This window comes from Furipterus horrens, unplaced genomic scaffold (genome assembly GCF_987537825.1).
Source record: "Furipterus horrens unplaced genomic scaffold, mFurHor1.1.pri manual_scaffold_4, whole genome shotgun sequence".
Lineage (NCBI taxonomy): Eukaryota > Metazoa > Chordata > Mammalia > Chiroptera > Furipteridae > Furipterus > Furipterus horrens.
This window is the reverse complement of record NW_028327174.1, coordinates 49,445,309-49,464,338: the sequence shown is the minus strand read 5'-3', so window position 1 is coordinate 49,464,338 and position 19,030 is coordinate 49,445,309. Positions and strand designations below refer to the sequence as shown.

Genomic DNA, 19,030 nt, shown 5'->3' with positions numbered 1-19,030 from the left:
CTCCTATAAGAACCAAACTGAGGAACAGAGAAAAGTTTATATAAAGTTAAACCAGTGATTTTCAGCCTTTTTCATCTAGTGTTACATAAACTAATGACTAAAATTTTATGGCACACAAATATTTTTTGCCAGTCTGACAAAAAAAACAACATAATTTTGAATCATTCGCACTGGTTGGCTGTTGTCATTTTTTTTATTTGACAATCTAAGGGCAAAGGTCAGTGTAAGAATGGTGTCGCTCAGAACCATGAGGAGGCAGCGAGCAGAAGAAAAGTTTATTTGAGGGAAATTAGCAAGCAGGGAGGAAGCTGTGCCACGAATGGCCCGACTCCAGGGTCCTAGGGAAGGAGAGGCTGTTTTATAGGGGGAAGAAAAAAAGAAACTTGAATTCAGTTGTTATCTCGCAGCTGTGAGTCTAGGGCTCATCAAGGCCAAATGGAACTCGGGTTGATGTACCCCACTATCATGGGGAACTCCCAGGCAGCTACAGGTGGGTGGGGGGAGGGGGCATGGCATGGGAACCAAGGCTATCAGTGCCTCTGACTAAAGAGTCAGGTGTTGAATGTTTTAAAAATTCCTGTAGCATACCATTTGAAAATGGCTGACTTACACCATGACTTTGGTTTTAGTTGAAATATTTATAGTCACAGAATGGTTGAAATTCATCTGATGGTTCATCTCAGATGAATTATTGAGGTCTCACATAGGTCTTGCAGTATACTCTTCGTTTGTGGTTTCCACTGCATTCTTGTCTGGTATTTTTATACTATTTACACAAGAGAAACATTACTTGTGCATCTGTAAATTACCTACAAACCACTAGCACCCACTCATCACTCAAGGTGATTGTTTTGTAAATTAACAGGCCCATGAGCACTTTTCTGGGATAGGGGAGGGGAAGTGGAGGCCAGGGAACCAGCACCCCAGAAATTAAAAAATGTTAATCCTTACCTGAGGGTATGTTTATTAATTTTTAGAGAGGGAGAAAGAAAAAGATAATATGAGAGGAACATCGGTCAGTTGTCTCTCATATGTGGCCCAGTCGGGGACCAAACCTGCAGCCTTTTGGTGTGCAGGACAATGCTCCAACCAACTAAGCCATGTGGCCAGGGCAGTGCCCCAGAAATTTTGATGGTTATCTTGCAAACCCAGCAGCACTGGTGAGTTTTGAGGCCACATATAGCTGCCACTCCTCCAAGGTCTTGGCTTTTATTAGGCACAGGAAAAGCATGAGGATTTGGTCGAAAGCCTAAGAGTCCATTGTATCTGAGAAAGTGCTGACTGTGGAGTCCCTGGAGGAAGTTCCCATGTTACCAATGACCTAGTACCCCTTCTGTTTTCCGTCACAATGGCAGCCTGAGGGAAGTGCAGCCTCAGGCTGCTACAGTGACTGAGAACATTGTAGATGTAAAGGTGAGGGAGCTGGAAGCTGGTAACTGCTTGCAGTACATACTCTTGAGATTTGGGTGGCGTACTCCAATGTCCACTACATTCTACCTCATGCCAGACATGAATTTCTTAACATGAACAATTCCTGAGGGGCCTCTTAGAAGGAAGATAGCTCAGGGGGATGAATTAAAACTTCCATTGCTGCAGTTTATCTTGGGGCCACAACTTGTAGTCACCCCCTTTCACTTAAACATTCTAAATTCCCTTCCCCCTTGGTTATCGTGTTGGTAGGTCTTGGGAGTTTACCCCAAAAAGTGCATATCCTAATCCCTCCGTCCTGTGAATGGTACCTTACTTGGCAAGAGGAACTGTATAGATGTAATTGTGGTTAAGGGCTTTGATGGGGAAAGTATCCTGGATTATTCCAGTGGGCCCAATCTAATCTACAGTCCTTCAAAGTGAAGAACCTTTCTCAGCTGTGATCAGAGAAAAAACAGTGTGGGAAGGATTTGATAGTGGTTCTGAGATGTGGGGGGGACTATGTACGGGGGCTGGGGAGAGGCCTCTAGTTGCTAAATATGGCCCCCTGCAAAGAATCAGACCTTAATACTGTATTGCAGGAGACTGAATTTTGCCAACACTTGAATGAGTAGGAAACGGACTGTCCTAGAGCCTATGGAGAGGACTATAACCCCCTCCCAAGTGATGCTGATGCTGCTGCCCATGGACCACACTTTTGAGTAGCACTGCTGTAGAGGATGGTGGAGACGCAAGATGAAAAGAATCTGGGTTTCTGAATGTGTGGGTTAAGGGAGCCTTTCTACCCATCTTGGACTATTTTGTGAGAGCACCATATTTTGGGGACTTTATTCTAGCCAACACAATCGTCCTGATATTCTGCCAGTTCTTCCCCATGTCTAAACCAAATCTCTCAAGCAATTTTCTTATTTTATCTTGGACTTCCCTTTGTGGTGATGGAGAATAATATTAGCCACCTCTACTAAATGAATTTCATAAGAGCTGGCATCTAGAATGCTATATTTAGCTGTCAATTCTGGCTTAGACTGGGTAACCCGTAAGAAGTTCTCAGGCAAGGATTTTCCTTAAAGTATCTTTCTGGAGGAGATACAGGAAACTTTAGTGGTAGGCTTGGAGAGAACAGGGTTTCCAGCTATCATGCAGCAAGTCTATCATGACCCAGCCCTTAAACATGCTACTGGAGACAGCTGAATCTGAGTAATTTTTATTTTGGAGGCAGAGATAGGGGAACATTCAGAGCTTCCAAAGACTAAAGAATTGCCCTGCCTTCTGGGCCACCTTCTCCAGGAGCCATGTTCAAGGACAGTCTCACAGGTCACAGCTGGCCAGATACTTGGACAAATCCTTGTTTTTGCAGTGCTTTACCCAGGCCACCCTAAGGATAGAGAAATAAAACAGATCAGAGGCAGGGTCAGAAGTCTGTAAGGGCTCAGTTGAGAGGGAGTGCAAGGCCTGTGGGCTGGAGTCGGTTTATGCTGTGAGTCCCAGACCGGGAAGGCTTGCCCACCTAAGACACGTGGGTGGTGCTGCAGTCATGCCTGGGGTGAAAACGTCACAATATTCTGCCTCATTTCACATCAGGAGAGCAGTCTCACTCCTTACAAAGTCCTGGGAAAATCCTACAGCGTAGATGCTGCTTACATCAGCTTCCCAGGTACAGTCTGGGCCCGTCCCTGGCGGAGTGGCTGGTCTCTGCCCTTCACGTTCCCCTTACCAAGCAGACATCCCTTTAGGATCTTGCACAACCCTCTTGGCACAGGTGATGTCATCGTTGATGTTATCATCCAGAAATTCTGAAAGGAAATGTGGATGAGTGGAGAGGGAAAACCCCCTTTTCCAGTTTTAATAATTTTTTTTTTTTTTTTGAGAGGAATTCCCAGAGGAAAAAGCCTTGAGATTAGAAACCCTTTATCTCTGGAGCCCTTCAGGGGGTTTGCCTTTCATTTTGCTGAGTTTTTGTGCCTTTGCTGAGAATCTGTCTTTGAGCCCTTGTCCCTTCAGAAGGTATCCAGGGCTTCATGGACTAAGGAGAGCCTTTGTTTCAGGCGACGGCTTAGCGCATCCTGTCTGTGTGGGATTGTGGAATGGTGATGCAGTGGTGTCTGTGCCAGAACAGGATAACATGTCTCGAGAGATGGGGACCCATGACAGTGAGGCTTAGGCAAGGGTCCGTGTATCTCTCTCCCTCCTTTTTGGTCGGAGGACCTCTGTGGAATCCTGTTTTAGAGTGAGGACTGCTCAGGGCCCTTATATCCTGTGTAGTCCAGCCCCCGCAGCACAGGCTGACGGGCAGGTGTTGGGGAGTAGTGCATTCAATTTGGCACCCACTTTACCTGCCCCCACTCCACCCAGCTCCCAGAGGGTCCTTACTGCTGCACATTTTGTTGCAGGCGTTTACTGAGGGATACTTGTCTTTGCACCACCACTTGTTGTTCAGCTGGAAGAGTCCATAGTCACTACTGCCATTGGCATTTTTTCCATTAAAGGCCCGGGTGTTGAAGTTGCTCTCATGCTGAGCCAAGCAGACCCCTGTGTCGGAGAGAGCAAACAGTGTGTATAAAAGATGGAGTGGGCTCCATAATGAGATTCAGCTTGTGCTGTACTGAGATACCAGAAATGAATCTCCATTAAGACAGATATGCAAAGACCATGAGATCCTCAATGTTAGAGGTCATTTATAATCCAGATGTATTCCCAGGCTTAAGCAGTAACTAGCCCATGTTAAATAAGTGCCTTTGGAATGCCCAATCATCAATTAGTCACAGTCTGTTCCCCAGTCTAACCTTTCCAGCCTCCCCTTCCAGTCAAATATCCAATTCTTGTCATGTAGATGCACTTTTGTTCTATACCCCAAGGTCTACACAAGAGAAGAGGTGGAGTGGTATTGGAGGAGAGTCCCAGGAAGGAATTTCAGAAAAACTACCCTTGGGGGTAATAAGAAAGAGAAGGTTTGGCATGGAGAAAAATGAAGCTATTCAAGAGACGTTAAAATAGTTTCATCTGTGCCTACCCATGGGACGGACCCTTGTCACTGCCTCGCCTTCTGTTCTCACGATCCCCATCTAACTCCCTTGTGACACTAGCAGAGCAACCTTAGACACAATTAGCAGATGTGGGTTATTTCTTGGCAGGCAAAACAGCAGGCGAGAGGGCAGGAGGCAGCACCTATTGTGCCCCAGAGACCTGGACTAAAAAGAATGCAGATAAAAGCAAAGGTGATGGCGACAAAGTCAGAAGTATGTAGGTTAGTCATTGGGTACATCCGAGGAAATATTTCCCGCCAGTGGTGGGAGAAGCAGGAGAAAATCTATTATAGATAATAGATAGGTGGAACGAGAAAATGAAAACCAGGTAGGAATTACAAGGCAGAGGGGAAAGAGACAAGAACTAGCAGGGGAGTGGGAGAAAGCCGAGTTGGGGAGAGTTGCTGGGTTGGGGAAGAGGACTTCTTTGCACAGAGACAGAAAGGATGGGGGAGTAGTTCATACTCACAGTTTGCCAGGCTGTAGCCATGGAAGCCATCCATTCCCTGGGCCTTCAGCTTGCGGGCCAGCTCACACTTCGAGAAGATTTTGGCATAAACTGCAAAGAAGCAGCTGAGGAGGGAGATGATCATAACTGACCTCATTTTTGCAGCTAATGGAACGCAAGGACTGGTAGGTCTAGGATGCTTTTGTCTCTTATACCCTTTGGGCACAAAGTTGTACTCTGCGTGGGCAGTCGTGCTGGCACCTGTGCCAGGAAGAAGGACTTGGCTGCCCGGGGCTAATTCCCCAAACTGGTCCTGCCAGTGTGAATTTCAGGGAAGGGGATGTAACCCAGAATGATGCCAGGAATAATGTCTGAGGGTGGATGGGGAACAGTCCTAGATTTGGGCAAATGCATGGAAAGCGGGGAATGGCAAGCGAAGGGAGTTGGTAGGAGAAAGAAGTGTGATTTTCAAAGGAATGTCCCCAAAGGGGGTTGTCCTTATATGCTCTGCTGAACTTAGGCTCGTTACCTGTGTTTGGCTAAAGGTATTTTCCTAATCAATCTAGTGAGAGACCCCTGATTGGCATCACTGAGTTTGGAGGGATTGAGGCTCTTGGCACCTCCAATCAGTAAACCATTGGTTGAACAGAAGACCGCTAGAGACTAAATTCATAATATCTCTGCATCTGAAAGAAGTTTTTAGATCTAAACCCCCAACTATACTCGAATTCTCTTTAATGTCTGTGATCACTGATATTTGTGTATATATTATTACAAATATATATATTTGTGTGTGTATTTATTTATTATCAGTAATTTGTTCATGAGATCATGGAGGCTGAGAAGTCCAGATCCAGAAAAGCCAACGGTATAAGTTCTAGTACAAGTCTGAGTCTGAAAACAAGGAGAGCTAATGGTGTAATTTCCAGTCTGAGTCTGAGTCCGAAGGCAAGTGAAGACCAATATCTCAGCCTTTTATTCTATGATATTTAGGCCTTCAATGGGTTGGCTGAGGCCCGTTCACTGCTTTCTGCAGTCTACTAAATCAAATATTAATCCCATCCTGAAGCATTCTTACAGATGCAACCAGAAATAACGTTTAACCAAATATCTGAGCACCCAGTGGCCTAGTCAAATTGACATAAAATGAACCTTCACATATTTGTTGAGATGGTACAGTGACAGGAAATGTATCACCTTCTTAGGCCCACCATTCCATTCTCTGAAACATTTCTTCATTATTTTTCATAACCATTCATTCAATATTTATGGGGCTTGTACTGCATATCAGATATGGTGTTAATTATTAAAACATTTTATAAAATGAGCCAGAGTCTGCCTCTTCATATCCTCTCTGCACTGGTCTCAGACCATAAAGTACAAGTTTCTATTTCTCATAGTTATTAAGTACCAGCTGTGAGTCAGATGAGGTATTAATAATCACGTTGCCTATTTTTATACCATTTAATCCACATACCAACCCAATGAGGAGAAACTGATGTATGTATATTTTTAAATATCTTATTTATCTATTTTTATAGAGAGAAAGGGAGGGAGAAAGAGAGGAAGAGAAACATCAATGTGTGACTGCCTCTTGCCTGCTCCCAACTGGGGACCTGGCCCATGACCCAGGCATGTGCCCTGACTGGGAATCGAACAGGCAACCCTCTGGTTCTCAGGCCAGCACTCAATCCACTGAGCCACACCAGCCAGGGCAGATGTGTGTTTTTATATATATTGAATACATTTGTGGATGAGGAACTGAAACCTCTAAGGAGTTAATTAACTTTGTTTAGGTCAGTCAGCAAATAATGGTGGAGTTGGAATTTGAACCAAGGAAGGCTGTCTAGAGATCACTCGTTTAGTCACTTCCCAGAGTACGTGTCCCTAATGATTACCACCATGGTCCCACCCCAAGTAATTTTTTGTAGTCCCATTTCTTGTTTGACAAGAGTTTCTCTATCTCTTGCTTATTTCCAGTCTAGGTTATCAATATTCTTAAACATAGGGTCTGGGCCTAAATAAAAAACATATCAAAATCTGTATGATTCCTGAGCATTTTGAGTTCTTGGTGAGAAAGTGAAATAAATTCATCCAATGCAAAAGAAACTTTAGGATGATTTGAAATGACTGCGAGGGTGCAGACAAATGCCAAAGAACTTGGGTTCCAGCAAATATAAAGAAAAATCACTCAATTTGGGTTTATAGGTAGATGGATTTTAGTTGCTTGAACCATCCTTTTAGCCCAGGGATAATTCCCACTTGATTATGGTATGATCTCTTTAATGTACTGTTTAATTTGTTTTGCTAGTATTTTGCTGAGCATGTTTACATCGATATTTATTAAGAATATTGGCTTGTAGTATTTTTTTTCTTGCAATATTCTTGTCTGGTTCTGTTATGAACTTAATGCTGGCCTTATAAAAAGAGTTTGGGAGGGTTCCCTCCTCTTCAGTTTAGGAAGAGTTTGAGAATTGGCATTCACTCTTTGAATGATTGGTAGAATTTCCCTTGAATCCATCTGGTCCTGAGCTTTTCTATGTTGGGAGGTTTTGGTTAATGATGCAATTTTTTACTTTTTACTGGTATGTTCAGATTTTCTATTTTTTCATGATTCAGATTTGGTAGTATGTGTTTACAGAAATTCATCTGTTTCTCCTAGGTTGTCAAATTTGCTGTGTATAATTATTCATAGTAGTCTCTCATGACCCTTTATTTTTGTGGTATCAGTTTAATATCTCCTCTTTCATATATAATTTTATTTATTTTAGTCCTCTCTCTTTTTTCTTTGTAAGCCTAGCAAAAGGTCTGCCAATTTTATCTTTAAAACCCCCAGCTCTTAGCTTAGTCAGTCTCTCCTATTGTCTTTTTAGTTCTGCTCTATTTTTGTTATTTTCTTCCTTTTATTAAATTTGGGCTCAGTTTGTTCTTCTCTTTCTAATCCTTTCAGATGAAAAGTTAGATTGTTTATTTGAGGTTTATTTTCTTAATGTAGGTGTTTATCACAAAAACTTTCCTCAAGAACTGCTTTTGCTGTATTCTATAAGTTTTAGAATGGTGTATTTCCAGTTTTATATTTCTCAAGATAGTTTTGATATCCCTTTTGATTTTTGCCTTTGTTCATGAGCATGTTGTTGAATCTCTACCTATTTGTGAATTTTTCAGTTTTCTCATTGGTATTGATTATTTATTTTATATCTTGTGGTAAATAGATAGTTGATATAACAGTCTTTTTAAATTTGTTTTGTGGCCTAACATACCATCTATCCTGGAGAATATTTCGTGTTCACTTTAGAAGAATGTGTATTCTACTGCCATTGGATAGCATGTTCTGTGTGTGTCCTGAAACTCCCATTGCCCTTTGAACATATCCTTAGGTAGAGTGGTCTATGCCCTTGAGCCCTTATCACTCCAGGACCTCTGGGTGCTCTGGTGAGATGAAGAGAGGCCTTGTCTCTCCTTTTGATCCTTTCCCTCACTGCCATTGTTCCATTCCTTTCCATTCCCTTCCACCTTTCCCTTTCTCCCACTTCCTACTGTAATACTCTGGCTGGTATTAGATGTTTTTTCTTGTTTTAGTTTCATAAAGCATCAGTGGCTTCAGTTCCTGTTGTTAGGTTTAAATATTGTAATTGTATCTTTATGGAATTGAGAATAAGGGAAGGGCTATGGTAAAGGAATCAGAAGAGATAAAGTGTCACTGGAGTAAAGAATCAGGTTAGCAACTAAGGGAACATGAACCTGTGATCAGTGGCTTAAGATTGAGGCAAGAATTGAGGCCCATTGAAGTTAGGAGGCAATTTGGGAATGTGTAGAGGCATTTTTGGTTGTCACAAAGGTTAGAGGGACCTACTAGTACTTAGGTAGTGGGGTCTAGCTATATGTCAAAGTGCAGGACAATACTGACCTTTAAGGAATTTTTCTGCGCCTTGCTTGACTTTAAAATTTTTTAGGTAGACATTGATGTAGGTATAAAGTCTGTTAAGAATTAATTAAGCTGACTTCTGGCCAAGATGGAGGCTTAGACTGACACGCTCTGTCTCCCTCCACAACTAAGAAGGAATACAACTACCGCAAAACCAGAAATAACCAGAAGTTCCAGAAAATAAAGCTACGTGGAAGTCCAATGTATGAAGTTATAAACAAGTGGTGCTCGTCCGAACAGGTAGGAAGGGTGAAGCCGGGGCAGAGAGGTCAAGCTGTGCTGGTGGTTGTGGCTGCAGAGATGGGTGGCGGGACTGCAATAAGCACAGATGCCCATATTTAAGGGGAGGCGAGAAGCGCCTGGGAGCACCCCTGGCTGTAGTTCAGACCTGTCAGCTCGTGATTCCAATGCCGGGGAAGGCAGACCCCCATTGCTTCGGACTGTGAGGCCCAGAGGGCATAGGGATGGAGGAGGAGGCTCCTGCTCTCTCACCAGAGAGTAACAGCAGGAATCCATCTTGGATCCCTGCCCCCTACACAAAGCGCCACAGTGTGGTGAGAAGGGTCACCGGGTTGTGATGAGTGCTCAGGGCTCTACACGTGATAGCGTAGGAGGTGTGACAGCCCCGCCAGAGAAGGAAAGATAAATGAAAACGGTCAGGATGGCAGGAATCATGACTGAAATACCAAATCACACAGCTGACCAAAAAGCAAATACATAAATTAACCAATGACAAATAGATAATCCTTCTGAGGCTCAGTTCAGAGCTATAGTCATAAGGCAGCTTACAGAATTAACAAAAGATTGAACAAGATGGGGAAGGAATGAAGGCTAGTCCTGCTGAAATGAACAAAAACACATACGAAATAAGTGGTGAGGGAAGGAAAACCAGGGATCAAATCAGCAAATTGGAAAATAGGGAAGGAACAAACAGTCAGCCAGTGCAGAAAGAGGAAACAAAACATGAGGAGAGGCTCAGAACCTATGGGACAGCTATAAGCAGGCCAACATCCGAGTCATAGGATTGCCAGATAGTGAAGAAGAAGAACTAGAAATTGAAAAATTATGTGAAAAAATAATGAAGCAGAACTTACCTAACTTGGCGGAGGAAATGGACTTACAGGTTCAGGAAGCGCAGAGAGTTTCAGAAAAACTGGACCCAGGGAGAACCACACCAAGACACATTATAATCAAAATGTCAAAAATTAAAGATAAAGAGAGAATCTTAAAAGCAGCAAGAGAGAAGAGAATTAATTACATACAAAGGGGTCCAAATTAGAATATCAGCTGATTTCTCAAAGGAGACTCTGCAGGCAAGAAGGGACTGGCAAGAAATATTCAAAGTAATGAAAAGCAAAAACCTACAGCCACAATTACTCTATCCAGTGAAGCTGTCATTCAGAATAGAAGGTCAGAGAAAGTGCTTCCAGGACAAAGTAAAACTGAAGGAGTTCATTAGATCCAAACCACTGTTATATGAGATGTTAAAGGGACTTGTTTAGAAGAAGGAGGATCAAAACTATGAACATTAAAATGAAAACTGTATCACAACAACAAACAACAAAAGCTAGGGAATAGAAATAAAGGCAAACTAAGTAGGCAGCGAGAATGGAAAAAGAATTATAGGTATGGGGAATATATTGGGAGGAGGTCAACAGAGAGGGGGAAGGGGGGAAAGGGAGGGAGGTGATACAGGAATTAAGAAGCATAGTAGGAGGGATTGAAGTAGACAGGAAGATGTTGAGAAGAACTATATGCACAACCAATGGACATGGGCTAAGGGGGCGGGCAACTGGAGGGAGGGGCGTCGGTGGAGGGGAGCAGAGGGAAAAGAAATTGGGACAACTGTAACAGCATAATCAATAAAACATTTTAAAAAAAGAATTAATTAAGCATAACTCCATTTCACATACAAACACCAGCATTTTTTTTCTCATGGAATTCACATTCACTGAATTTTCTAGGGGTACTACTGTTGCATAAACTAGGGGAGATTGTTTTTGGTTTTGTTTGGAACTTTAACAAGGATCTTCATCATTTCAAAATCCTATTGTTGATGGCAATGCTGCTCATGATGCTTGAGTTTTCAGTGTGACACATGTGTATCCCTGTGCTTGCAGCCACTAGTTTCCGTGTTTGGGGGTCTAGCATCCAACTATTTATTTTGTATTCTGGTGTTGGTTATATAAAAATTAAAAAAAAATTATTATTATTATTTTCAAATGACTTTATTTTATAGACTTTAAGCTTTAGGTTTACAACAAAATTGAGCAGCAGTTACAGAGATTTCCCTTATACCTCCCATCCCACCCACTGACATGCACAGCTCCCCCACTATCAACTTCCCCCACCAGACTGGTACATTTGTTACAACTGATGAACCTATATTGACACACTGTGATCACCCAGAGTCCATAGTTTATCTCAGGGCTCACTCTTGGTGTTGTACATTCTATGTATTTGGACAAATGCCTAATGTCATGAAAATACAATACAGAGTATTTTCACTGCCCTAAAAATCCTCTGTGCTCCACTAATTCATCCTGTCCTACCCCCAACCCGTGGCAACCTCTGGTCTTTTTACTGTCTCCATACTTTTGCATTTGTCCAGAATGCCATAGAGTTGGAATCATATAGTATATAGACTTATTAGACTGGCTTCTTTCTCTTGGGATTATGTACTTCAGGTTTCTCCATGCCTTTTCATTGCTTTATAGCTCACTTTGTCAGCTCTGACTGTTTCATTGTTTGGCTGTACCATGGTTTATTTTTTTTAATTGTATTTTATTGTTTGTGCTATTACAGTTGTCCCAGTTTGTTGCCCCTTTGATCCCCTCTACCCAGTCCCCCCCCGCCCCCCCGCCAGACAATCCCCAGACTATTGTCCGTGTCCATGGGTCATGCATATAGTCTTGTATACTCTTTGGCTACTCTGTTCCCTATGCTGTACTTTACATCCCCATGATGATTCTGTAACTACCAATTTGTACTTTTTTTTGAATAATTTCTGTAAGTTTAATTTTTTCAAAGATTTTATTTATTTACTTTTACAGAGAGGGAAAGGGAGGGAGAAGAAGAGGGAGACAAACATCAGTGTGTGAGAGATACATCGATTGGTTGCCTTTCACATGCCCCCAACAGGGGACCGGGCCCACAACCCAGGCATGTGCCCTGACTGAGAATCAAATCAGCAACCTTTCAGTTCTCAGGCTAGTGTTCAAACCACTGAGCCATACCAGCCAGGGCTCAATTTGTACTTCTTACTCTCTCATCTTTTCACCCACACCCCTGACTCCCCTGTGATCTAGCAACTATTGAAATGTTCTCTGTATCTATGTTTCAGTCCTGCTTATTTTGATTTTTAGAGTCAATTGTTGATAGATATGTATTTTATCTTCTTCTCCTTCTTAAAGAAGACCCTTGAACATTTCATATAATACTGGTTTGGTGATGAGGAACTCCTTTAGCTTCCTCTTGTCTGGGAATTTTTTTTTTTTTTTTAATAGCAGAGAGAAAGCAGATTTATTAAGTGATGGTACACTCCACAGAACATGGGAGTGAGCCAACTTCGGGCAGAGAGTGACCTCAGGGGCTGGAGGGATCGCTATTCTTTTTTTTTTTTTAAGTATATTTTATTGATTAAGCTATTACAGTGGTCCCAATTTTTTTCCCTTTGTCCCTCTCTGCCCAGTACCCCCTTTCCCTCCAGCAATCCCACCCACCTTAGTTCATGTCCATGGGTTGTGCATGTAAGTTCTCTGGCTTCTCCATTTCTTTTTTTTTTTTTTTATTTGGGATTTCTTTCTTTGTGTTTATTTATTTAGTTGTTTGGTTATTTTTAGAGAGAGGGGAAAGGAGAAAGAGAGGGGGAGAAACATCACTGTGTGGTTGGCTCTCACTTGAGCCCCCAACTGGGGACCTGACGTGCAACCTAGTCATGTGCCCTGACTGGAAATCAAACTAGCAATACTTGGCTCACAAGCCGACGTTCAATCCACTGAGCCACAGCAGCCCAGGGCTTGGCTTCTCCATTTCTTACACTATTCTTAACATCCCCCTGTCTATTTTGTATGTACAAATTATGCTTCTTAATCCCTGCACCATTTCCCTCTTTATCCACCTTCTCCTTCCCAGCTGATAACCCTTCAACTGATCCCCATACCTATGATTAAGTTCCTCTTCTGGTTGGTTGCTTAGTTTGTTTTTGTTTTATTTTTTAGATTCAGTTGTTGATAGTTGTGAGTTTGTTGTCATTTAAATATACATAGTTTTGATCTTGTTTTTCTTAAGTCACTTTAATATTTCATATAATAATGGCTTCGTGATGATGAACTCTTTTAGCTTTACCTTGTCTGGGAAGCATTTCATCTGCCCATCCATTCTAAATGATAGTTTTGCTGGATAAAGTAATCTTGGTTGTAGGTCCTTGCTTTTCATCACTTCGAATACTTCTTGCCAATCTGTTATTGCCAGCAAAGTTTCTTTTGAGAAATTAGCTGATAGTCTTATAGGAACCCTTTTGTAGGTAACTCTCTTTTCTCTTGCTGATTTTATGATGATCTTTTTATCTCTAACCTTTGACATTTTACTTATGTGTCTTGGTGTGGTCCCCTTTGAGTCTAGCTTGTTTGAGACTCTCTGTGCTTCCTGGACTTGTATGTCTATTTCCTTCACCAAATTTGGGAAGTTTTCCATCATTATTTTTTAACATAAGTTTTCAATTTCTTTCTCTTTCTCTTCTCCTTCTGGCACCCTATGATATGGATATTGGTATGTTTAAAGTTGTTCCAGAGGTTCCTAAGCCTCTCCTTGTTTTTTTCAATTTTTGTTTCTATATTTTGTACTGGTTGACTATTTATTTCTTCCTTATGTTCCAAATCGTTGACTCGAACCCTGGCTTCCTTTCCTTCACCATTGGTTTCACATGGGTTTTTCTTCATTTCACTTAGTCTAGCCTTCACTTCTTCCCTTATGCATTTGCCATATCAAACATGTCTGGCAAGTCTGTGAGCATCGTTATCATCAGTGTTTTGAACTCTGTGTCTGTTGGGTTGGCTATCTCCTTGTTTGTTAGGTTGGTTATCTCCTTGTCACTTAGTTCTGCCACTGGAACCTTGATATACTCTCCCTTTTGGGCCATACATCTCTGTCTCCTCAATTTGACAGCCTTCTGTGTTTGCCTCTGTGTCTTAGGTCAAGCTGTTGCACCTGTTATGTTGTAAGGGGTGGAACCTTGGGTACTTGTCAGTGTGGGACATCCTGTTTCACCACGTTGTGGTGTTGTATGTGTGGAAGGGGTTAGAGAGGAAACAATGCTGCTTTCTCAGCACTCGCCCCTTTTCCAGGCATTTCACCCACTTCTCGTATGGGACTGGCACCCTCTCTAGCTGTTGCCCTGATTGTGGTTCCCAGAGTGGGTGGCTTTCAGACATTCTAGGACCATGTGGACCCTCTAAACAAATGGACTTTGCTGAGAGACCAGCAGTTTCTTCTGCTGCCCTAGTTCTCACTGGTTTTCATAGTCAGAAGCAATGGGGCTTTATTTTCTCTGGTGCTGAAATGGTGAGCTGTGTGTTCTCGGCTGGGGCTGGGACTGGGATTGCTCCCTAGGTGTCCCTCCCAACTTTGATAATGTATGACTACTTTTGCACTACTCTTTCGCATCCTCTCTGCCCTGACTCCACCCCTCCTACCTGTCAGCACGTCTACCTACCAGGAAGTTCTTTATCTATCATTCAATTTTAAATGATAACCCTGATGGGTAAAGTAATCTTGGTTGTAGGGCCTTGCTTTTCATCACTTTGACTATTTCGTGTCAGTCCCTTCTAGCTTGGGAAGTTTCTTTAGAGAAATCAACTGACAGTCTTATGGGAACTCCCTTGTAAGTAACTGCTTTTTTCTTGCTGCTTTTAAGATTCTCTCTTTGTCTTTAACATTTTGCATTTAATTATGATGTGTCTTAGTGTAGACCTCTTTGGGTTCATTTTGTTTGGAACTCTCTCTGCTTCCTGGACTTTTATGTCTAATTTCTTCACTAAGTTAAGGAAGCTTTCTGCCATTATCTTTTCAAATAGGGTTTCAATATCTTGCTCTCTCTTTTCTCCTTCTGGCACCCCAGAGATGCAAATGTTGGTATGCTTGAAATTGTCCCAGAAGTTCCTTACACTATTCTCATTTTTTTTGGATTATTTTTTCTTCTTGCTGTTCTGATTTTTCCCCCTGCTTCCTAATATTCTAAATTGTTAGTCTGAGTCTTGGCTTCATCCACTCTTTTGTTGACTCCCTGTAAATTGCTCTTTATTTCAATTATTGTATCCTTCATTTCTGTTTAGATTTTTTTTTTTTAATGCTGTTGAGGTCCTCACTAAGTTCCTTGAGCATCCTTATAACCAGTGTTTTGAATTCTTCATCTGGTAGATTGATATTTCCATTTTGTTTAGTTCTTTTTCTGGAGTTTTGTTCTCTTCTTTCATTTATGTCATGTTTCTTTGTCTCCTCATTTTGGCAGCCGCCCTGCGTTTGTTTCTATGTATTTAGTAGAGGTGCTACAACTCCCTGGCTCGGTAGAGTGGCCTAATGTAGTAGGTGTTCTGTAGAGTCCAGTGGCACAGCCTTCCCTATAACCCAAGCTGGGTATTCAAGGTGCACTGATTGTGTGGACTGTGTAAACCCTCCTCTTGTAGTTGAGCCTTGATTGCTGTTGGCACATCCTAATTCATCCACTAACTACGTTCCATCCAGAGTCACACAGCTGAAGCTACAGAGTGATCTGCAGATGGCTGCTACTTGTGCTGGGCTTGGAGGTGCACAGGAGAGGCCAAGCTGTGAACCAAGACTGGCTTCTGCTAGTGCCAGACCTGAGGCAACTTAGTGAGAGGTACAGGGCTCACTGAAGCCAGATGCTGCTTGGTTGAGAGAATTTAAGAACATCTGAAGCATGTGTCAAGACAAGCCATTTGTATGGAGAAGCCATTGGAAACAGCTTTAGTGGGTCTGAAAGTTGAGTGGGGCAGGGCCTCAGGGAAGCATCAGGGTGGGGCAAACAGTGTAAGCCAGGTTGATGGAGTCTCAGATATGACGTCTACCTGCCAGCTCTATGACTCTGTTGCAGGATGACTCAGAAAAGGAACAATGGCCTCTGTCACCACTTCTGTCTGGGAGAAAGCTGTCCCCCAGCTCTTGCCCTGATGCTGGCCAATTGAGTTCCTCTTCATATGTTCTAATGCCTTTCAGTCTGCTGCCCCTATGCTGGAGCTCAGAGGGAGTAAGCCTAAGTAAGTCTATGTGCAGGCCCTTTAATGGGAACTGCCTGGGGCTACAGCAGTTTCTATCTTCCATGGCTTTAATCGGTGCTGGTTTTCATAGCCAGAAGTTATGGGGACTTGTCTTCCTGGCACTAGAGCCCTGGGCTGGGTGGCCTGGTGTGGGGCTGGGATCCCTTGATCCTCAGGTAGTCCTCCTGATTCTTATCCACCACATGTGGGTGTGGGACCAGCCTGTGCTGTGTCTCCATCCCTCCTACCAGTTTCAATGTGGTTTCTTCTTTAATTCTGTAGTTGGTTTCTTCTTTCAGTCTGTAGTTAGTTTCTTCTTTAATTCCGTAGTTGTAGGACTTCTATTCAGTTTGATTTCTGATGGTTCTGAATGTTGGTTGTTCTATAGCTTAGTTGTAACCTTGATATGGTTGTGTGAGGAGGTCATCTTGACAGGAAGTCTCCTACATATTATTTTATAATAAATTATTTCCCTTTTATTTCTCTCTTGTGTGGTATTTAGTACACTATGCTGATTTTCATGAAATTATGTGTGAAGCTAGGTTATATAATCTGCAAACTATTTCATAATAATAAAGAGGAAGTTTTAAACTTTTTGAATTTTTAAAAAATTTCAAATATACTATATTTTAATAATGCTATCAATGCTTAAAAACAAATTGAAGTAAAGACTAGAATATTTATAATATAAACAAAAGTACATTTAGGGAAAGAAATATGTCTATCAAATATATGCTTAGTTCCTGATAAAATTTCATATAGCTTCTTTCCAAAGTACTTGGTCCAAAACCAGCCCTGGCTGGTTTAGCTCAGTGGATTGAGCGTTGGCCTGCGAGCTAAGTGTCGCTGGTTCGATCTTCCAGTCAGGGCACATCAGAGAAGGAAAACTCTGATTCCAAAAAACCTCCGCTGCCTTGCGGCATACCTCTTCAGGGGAAAGGCTAAGGGAGTAAACCCCGACAGAAAATCCGGAGCCGGAGTCCCTAAGGCGGTTTGACGTTGTAGTCAACACCGGCAACTCCTGCGGCGCACCTGAACCCAAGCTGTATCGACTCCGTCTTTCCCTTGGACCCTTCAGCTGCGAAGAGAGGGGGGGTCTGCTGCATGGGCAACAGCAGACCCTCCATATCACCCTGCCCAGGCTCTGTAGCTTCAGCATCATCACAAGATGTCGATTCAACACGGGAGGAGACAGATACCATGTCACTCCCGAGTTGGACTGCACAGCCATTCTCGGCGGTGCAGAGACTCTTAAGAAGCTACACCATCGTCTCTCGAGACGGACGGCTGCCGACGATGACGACGATGGTCCAAAACCAAATAAACATTACAAATATTAGCCATTCTCTGTCAAGCTATAAGTAATGACAGTAACATTTTATTATTTAACAAAAAAGTTGGACAAATAATGTTTTTTGATTAATTCCAAATATAGCTATTATGAACAAAAACACTTTGTCATAAATCTGTAATGTAAATATAAATAAGCCACATTTCTTATTTTATTTTATTTTTAAGATAAAGCAGTTTATTGAGCAAGTGGGGACTGGGTGTGAAGGAATCTGTTCCTGGACAACCTTGAGGACCCATAAGAGTAGGGGGATAGAGACTCCCGGACTGTCTCGAGAGCCCTTAGGAGTCCCCCACCCCTGGCCTCTGCTGAGGTGCACCTTTTAAGCCTGCAAACCATGACAGCTGTGGCACCAGAGGCTCTGGGAAAGTTCCTGATAAGAGAGCTGTATCTGTCACATTTGTTATCTTGGTCAAGGGGTTGTAAGGGACAAAGAAAATAATTAACAGCAAAGGACATATGTAATTAAATCTTGAATTAGGGGGTCAGTCTCTGAATTAACAGTAGAGCAAGGGAAAACATTAGCATACAAGTCAGGAAAAAAACATTCTGCAGCTCATCACAAATATCTCTAAGATCAAAGGGGGAAGATATTCAACCCAAATGCAGGTAATCTGGGACTCTTCAAAGGAGAGCTAGAGATAGGTTTATCACCGCACACAAACACAGGGCAAGGGAGAGCTGGAAACAGACCCCTCCCTAAATTACCCTTACTCTTAGTTAATCGGGTTAGATTGTCGTCGTCGGCAGCCGTCCGTCTCGAGAGACGATGGTGTAGCTTCTTAAGAGTCTATCTGCACCGCCGAGAATGGCTGTGCCGTCCGACTCGGGGGTTAGATTGTAACTCCTGAGTATCTGGTAATGGAGAAAAGAGGGAGATGGGACTGAAGGTGGCTAGCTGAGTTAGTATAAAACCGGTTTGCTTCTGCTTCAGCGTGCGCATGTCCCTGATTTGGCTGTGTTCCCAGCTCTGCAGACCTCTGAATCGTCGTCGGCAGCCGTCCGTCTCGAGAGACGATGGTGTAGCTTCTTAAGAGTCTATCTGCACCGCCGAGAATGGTTGTGCAGTCCGACTCTGGAGTGACACGGTATCTGTCTCCTCCCATGTTGAATCGACATCTTACGATGACGCTGGAGTGTCCTCTCCAGTGAAGCTGAAGCTACAGAGCCTGGGCAGGGTGATATGGAGGGTCTGCTGTTGCCCATGCAGCAGACCCTCCCCTCTCTTCGCAGCTGAAGGGTCCAAGGGAAAGACAGAGTCAATACAGCTTGGCTTCAGGTGCGCCGCAGGAGTTGCCGGTGTTGACTACAACGTCAAACCACCTTAGGGACTCCGGCTCCGGATTTTCTGTCGGGGTTTACTCCCTTAGCCTTTCCCCTGAAGAGGTATGCCGCAAGGCAGCGGAGGTTTTTTGGAGTCAGAGTTTTCCTTCTCTGATGTGCCCTGACCTCTGAATAAGCAATGCCTTATTAACTGCTGAAGTCCTATTGTAACAGAACCCACAGGCTGTCCGGACTGAAACAGAACACACGGGCTGTTTAGTTATTAGGAGCCTGATTGCCCGCTGCCAGAAGCATAAC

The 19,030-nt window shown here is 42.8% G+C and overlaps 1 protein-coding gene across 1 annotated transcript; it reads right to left on the bottom strand.

The window, feature by feature from the left end:
• Positions 1-2,715: 2,715 nt before the first annotated feature.
• On the bottom strand, positions 2,716-5,056 carry LOC150011675 (lysozyme C, milk isozyme-like). The gene is made up of 4 exons (XM_090275124.1): positions 4,921-5,056; positions 3,799-3,957; positions 3,143-3,221; positions 2,716-2,803 (listed from the first exon to the last, which is right to left on the bottom strand). The coding sequence occupies exons 1-4, from the start codon at positions 5,054-5,056 to the stop codon at positions 2,737-2,739; spliced, it is 441 nt and encodes a 146-aa protein (XP_090131250.1). The 3' UTR covers positions 2,716-2,736.
• Positions 5,057-19,030: the final 13,974 nt, after the last annotated feature.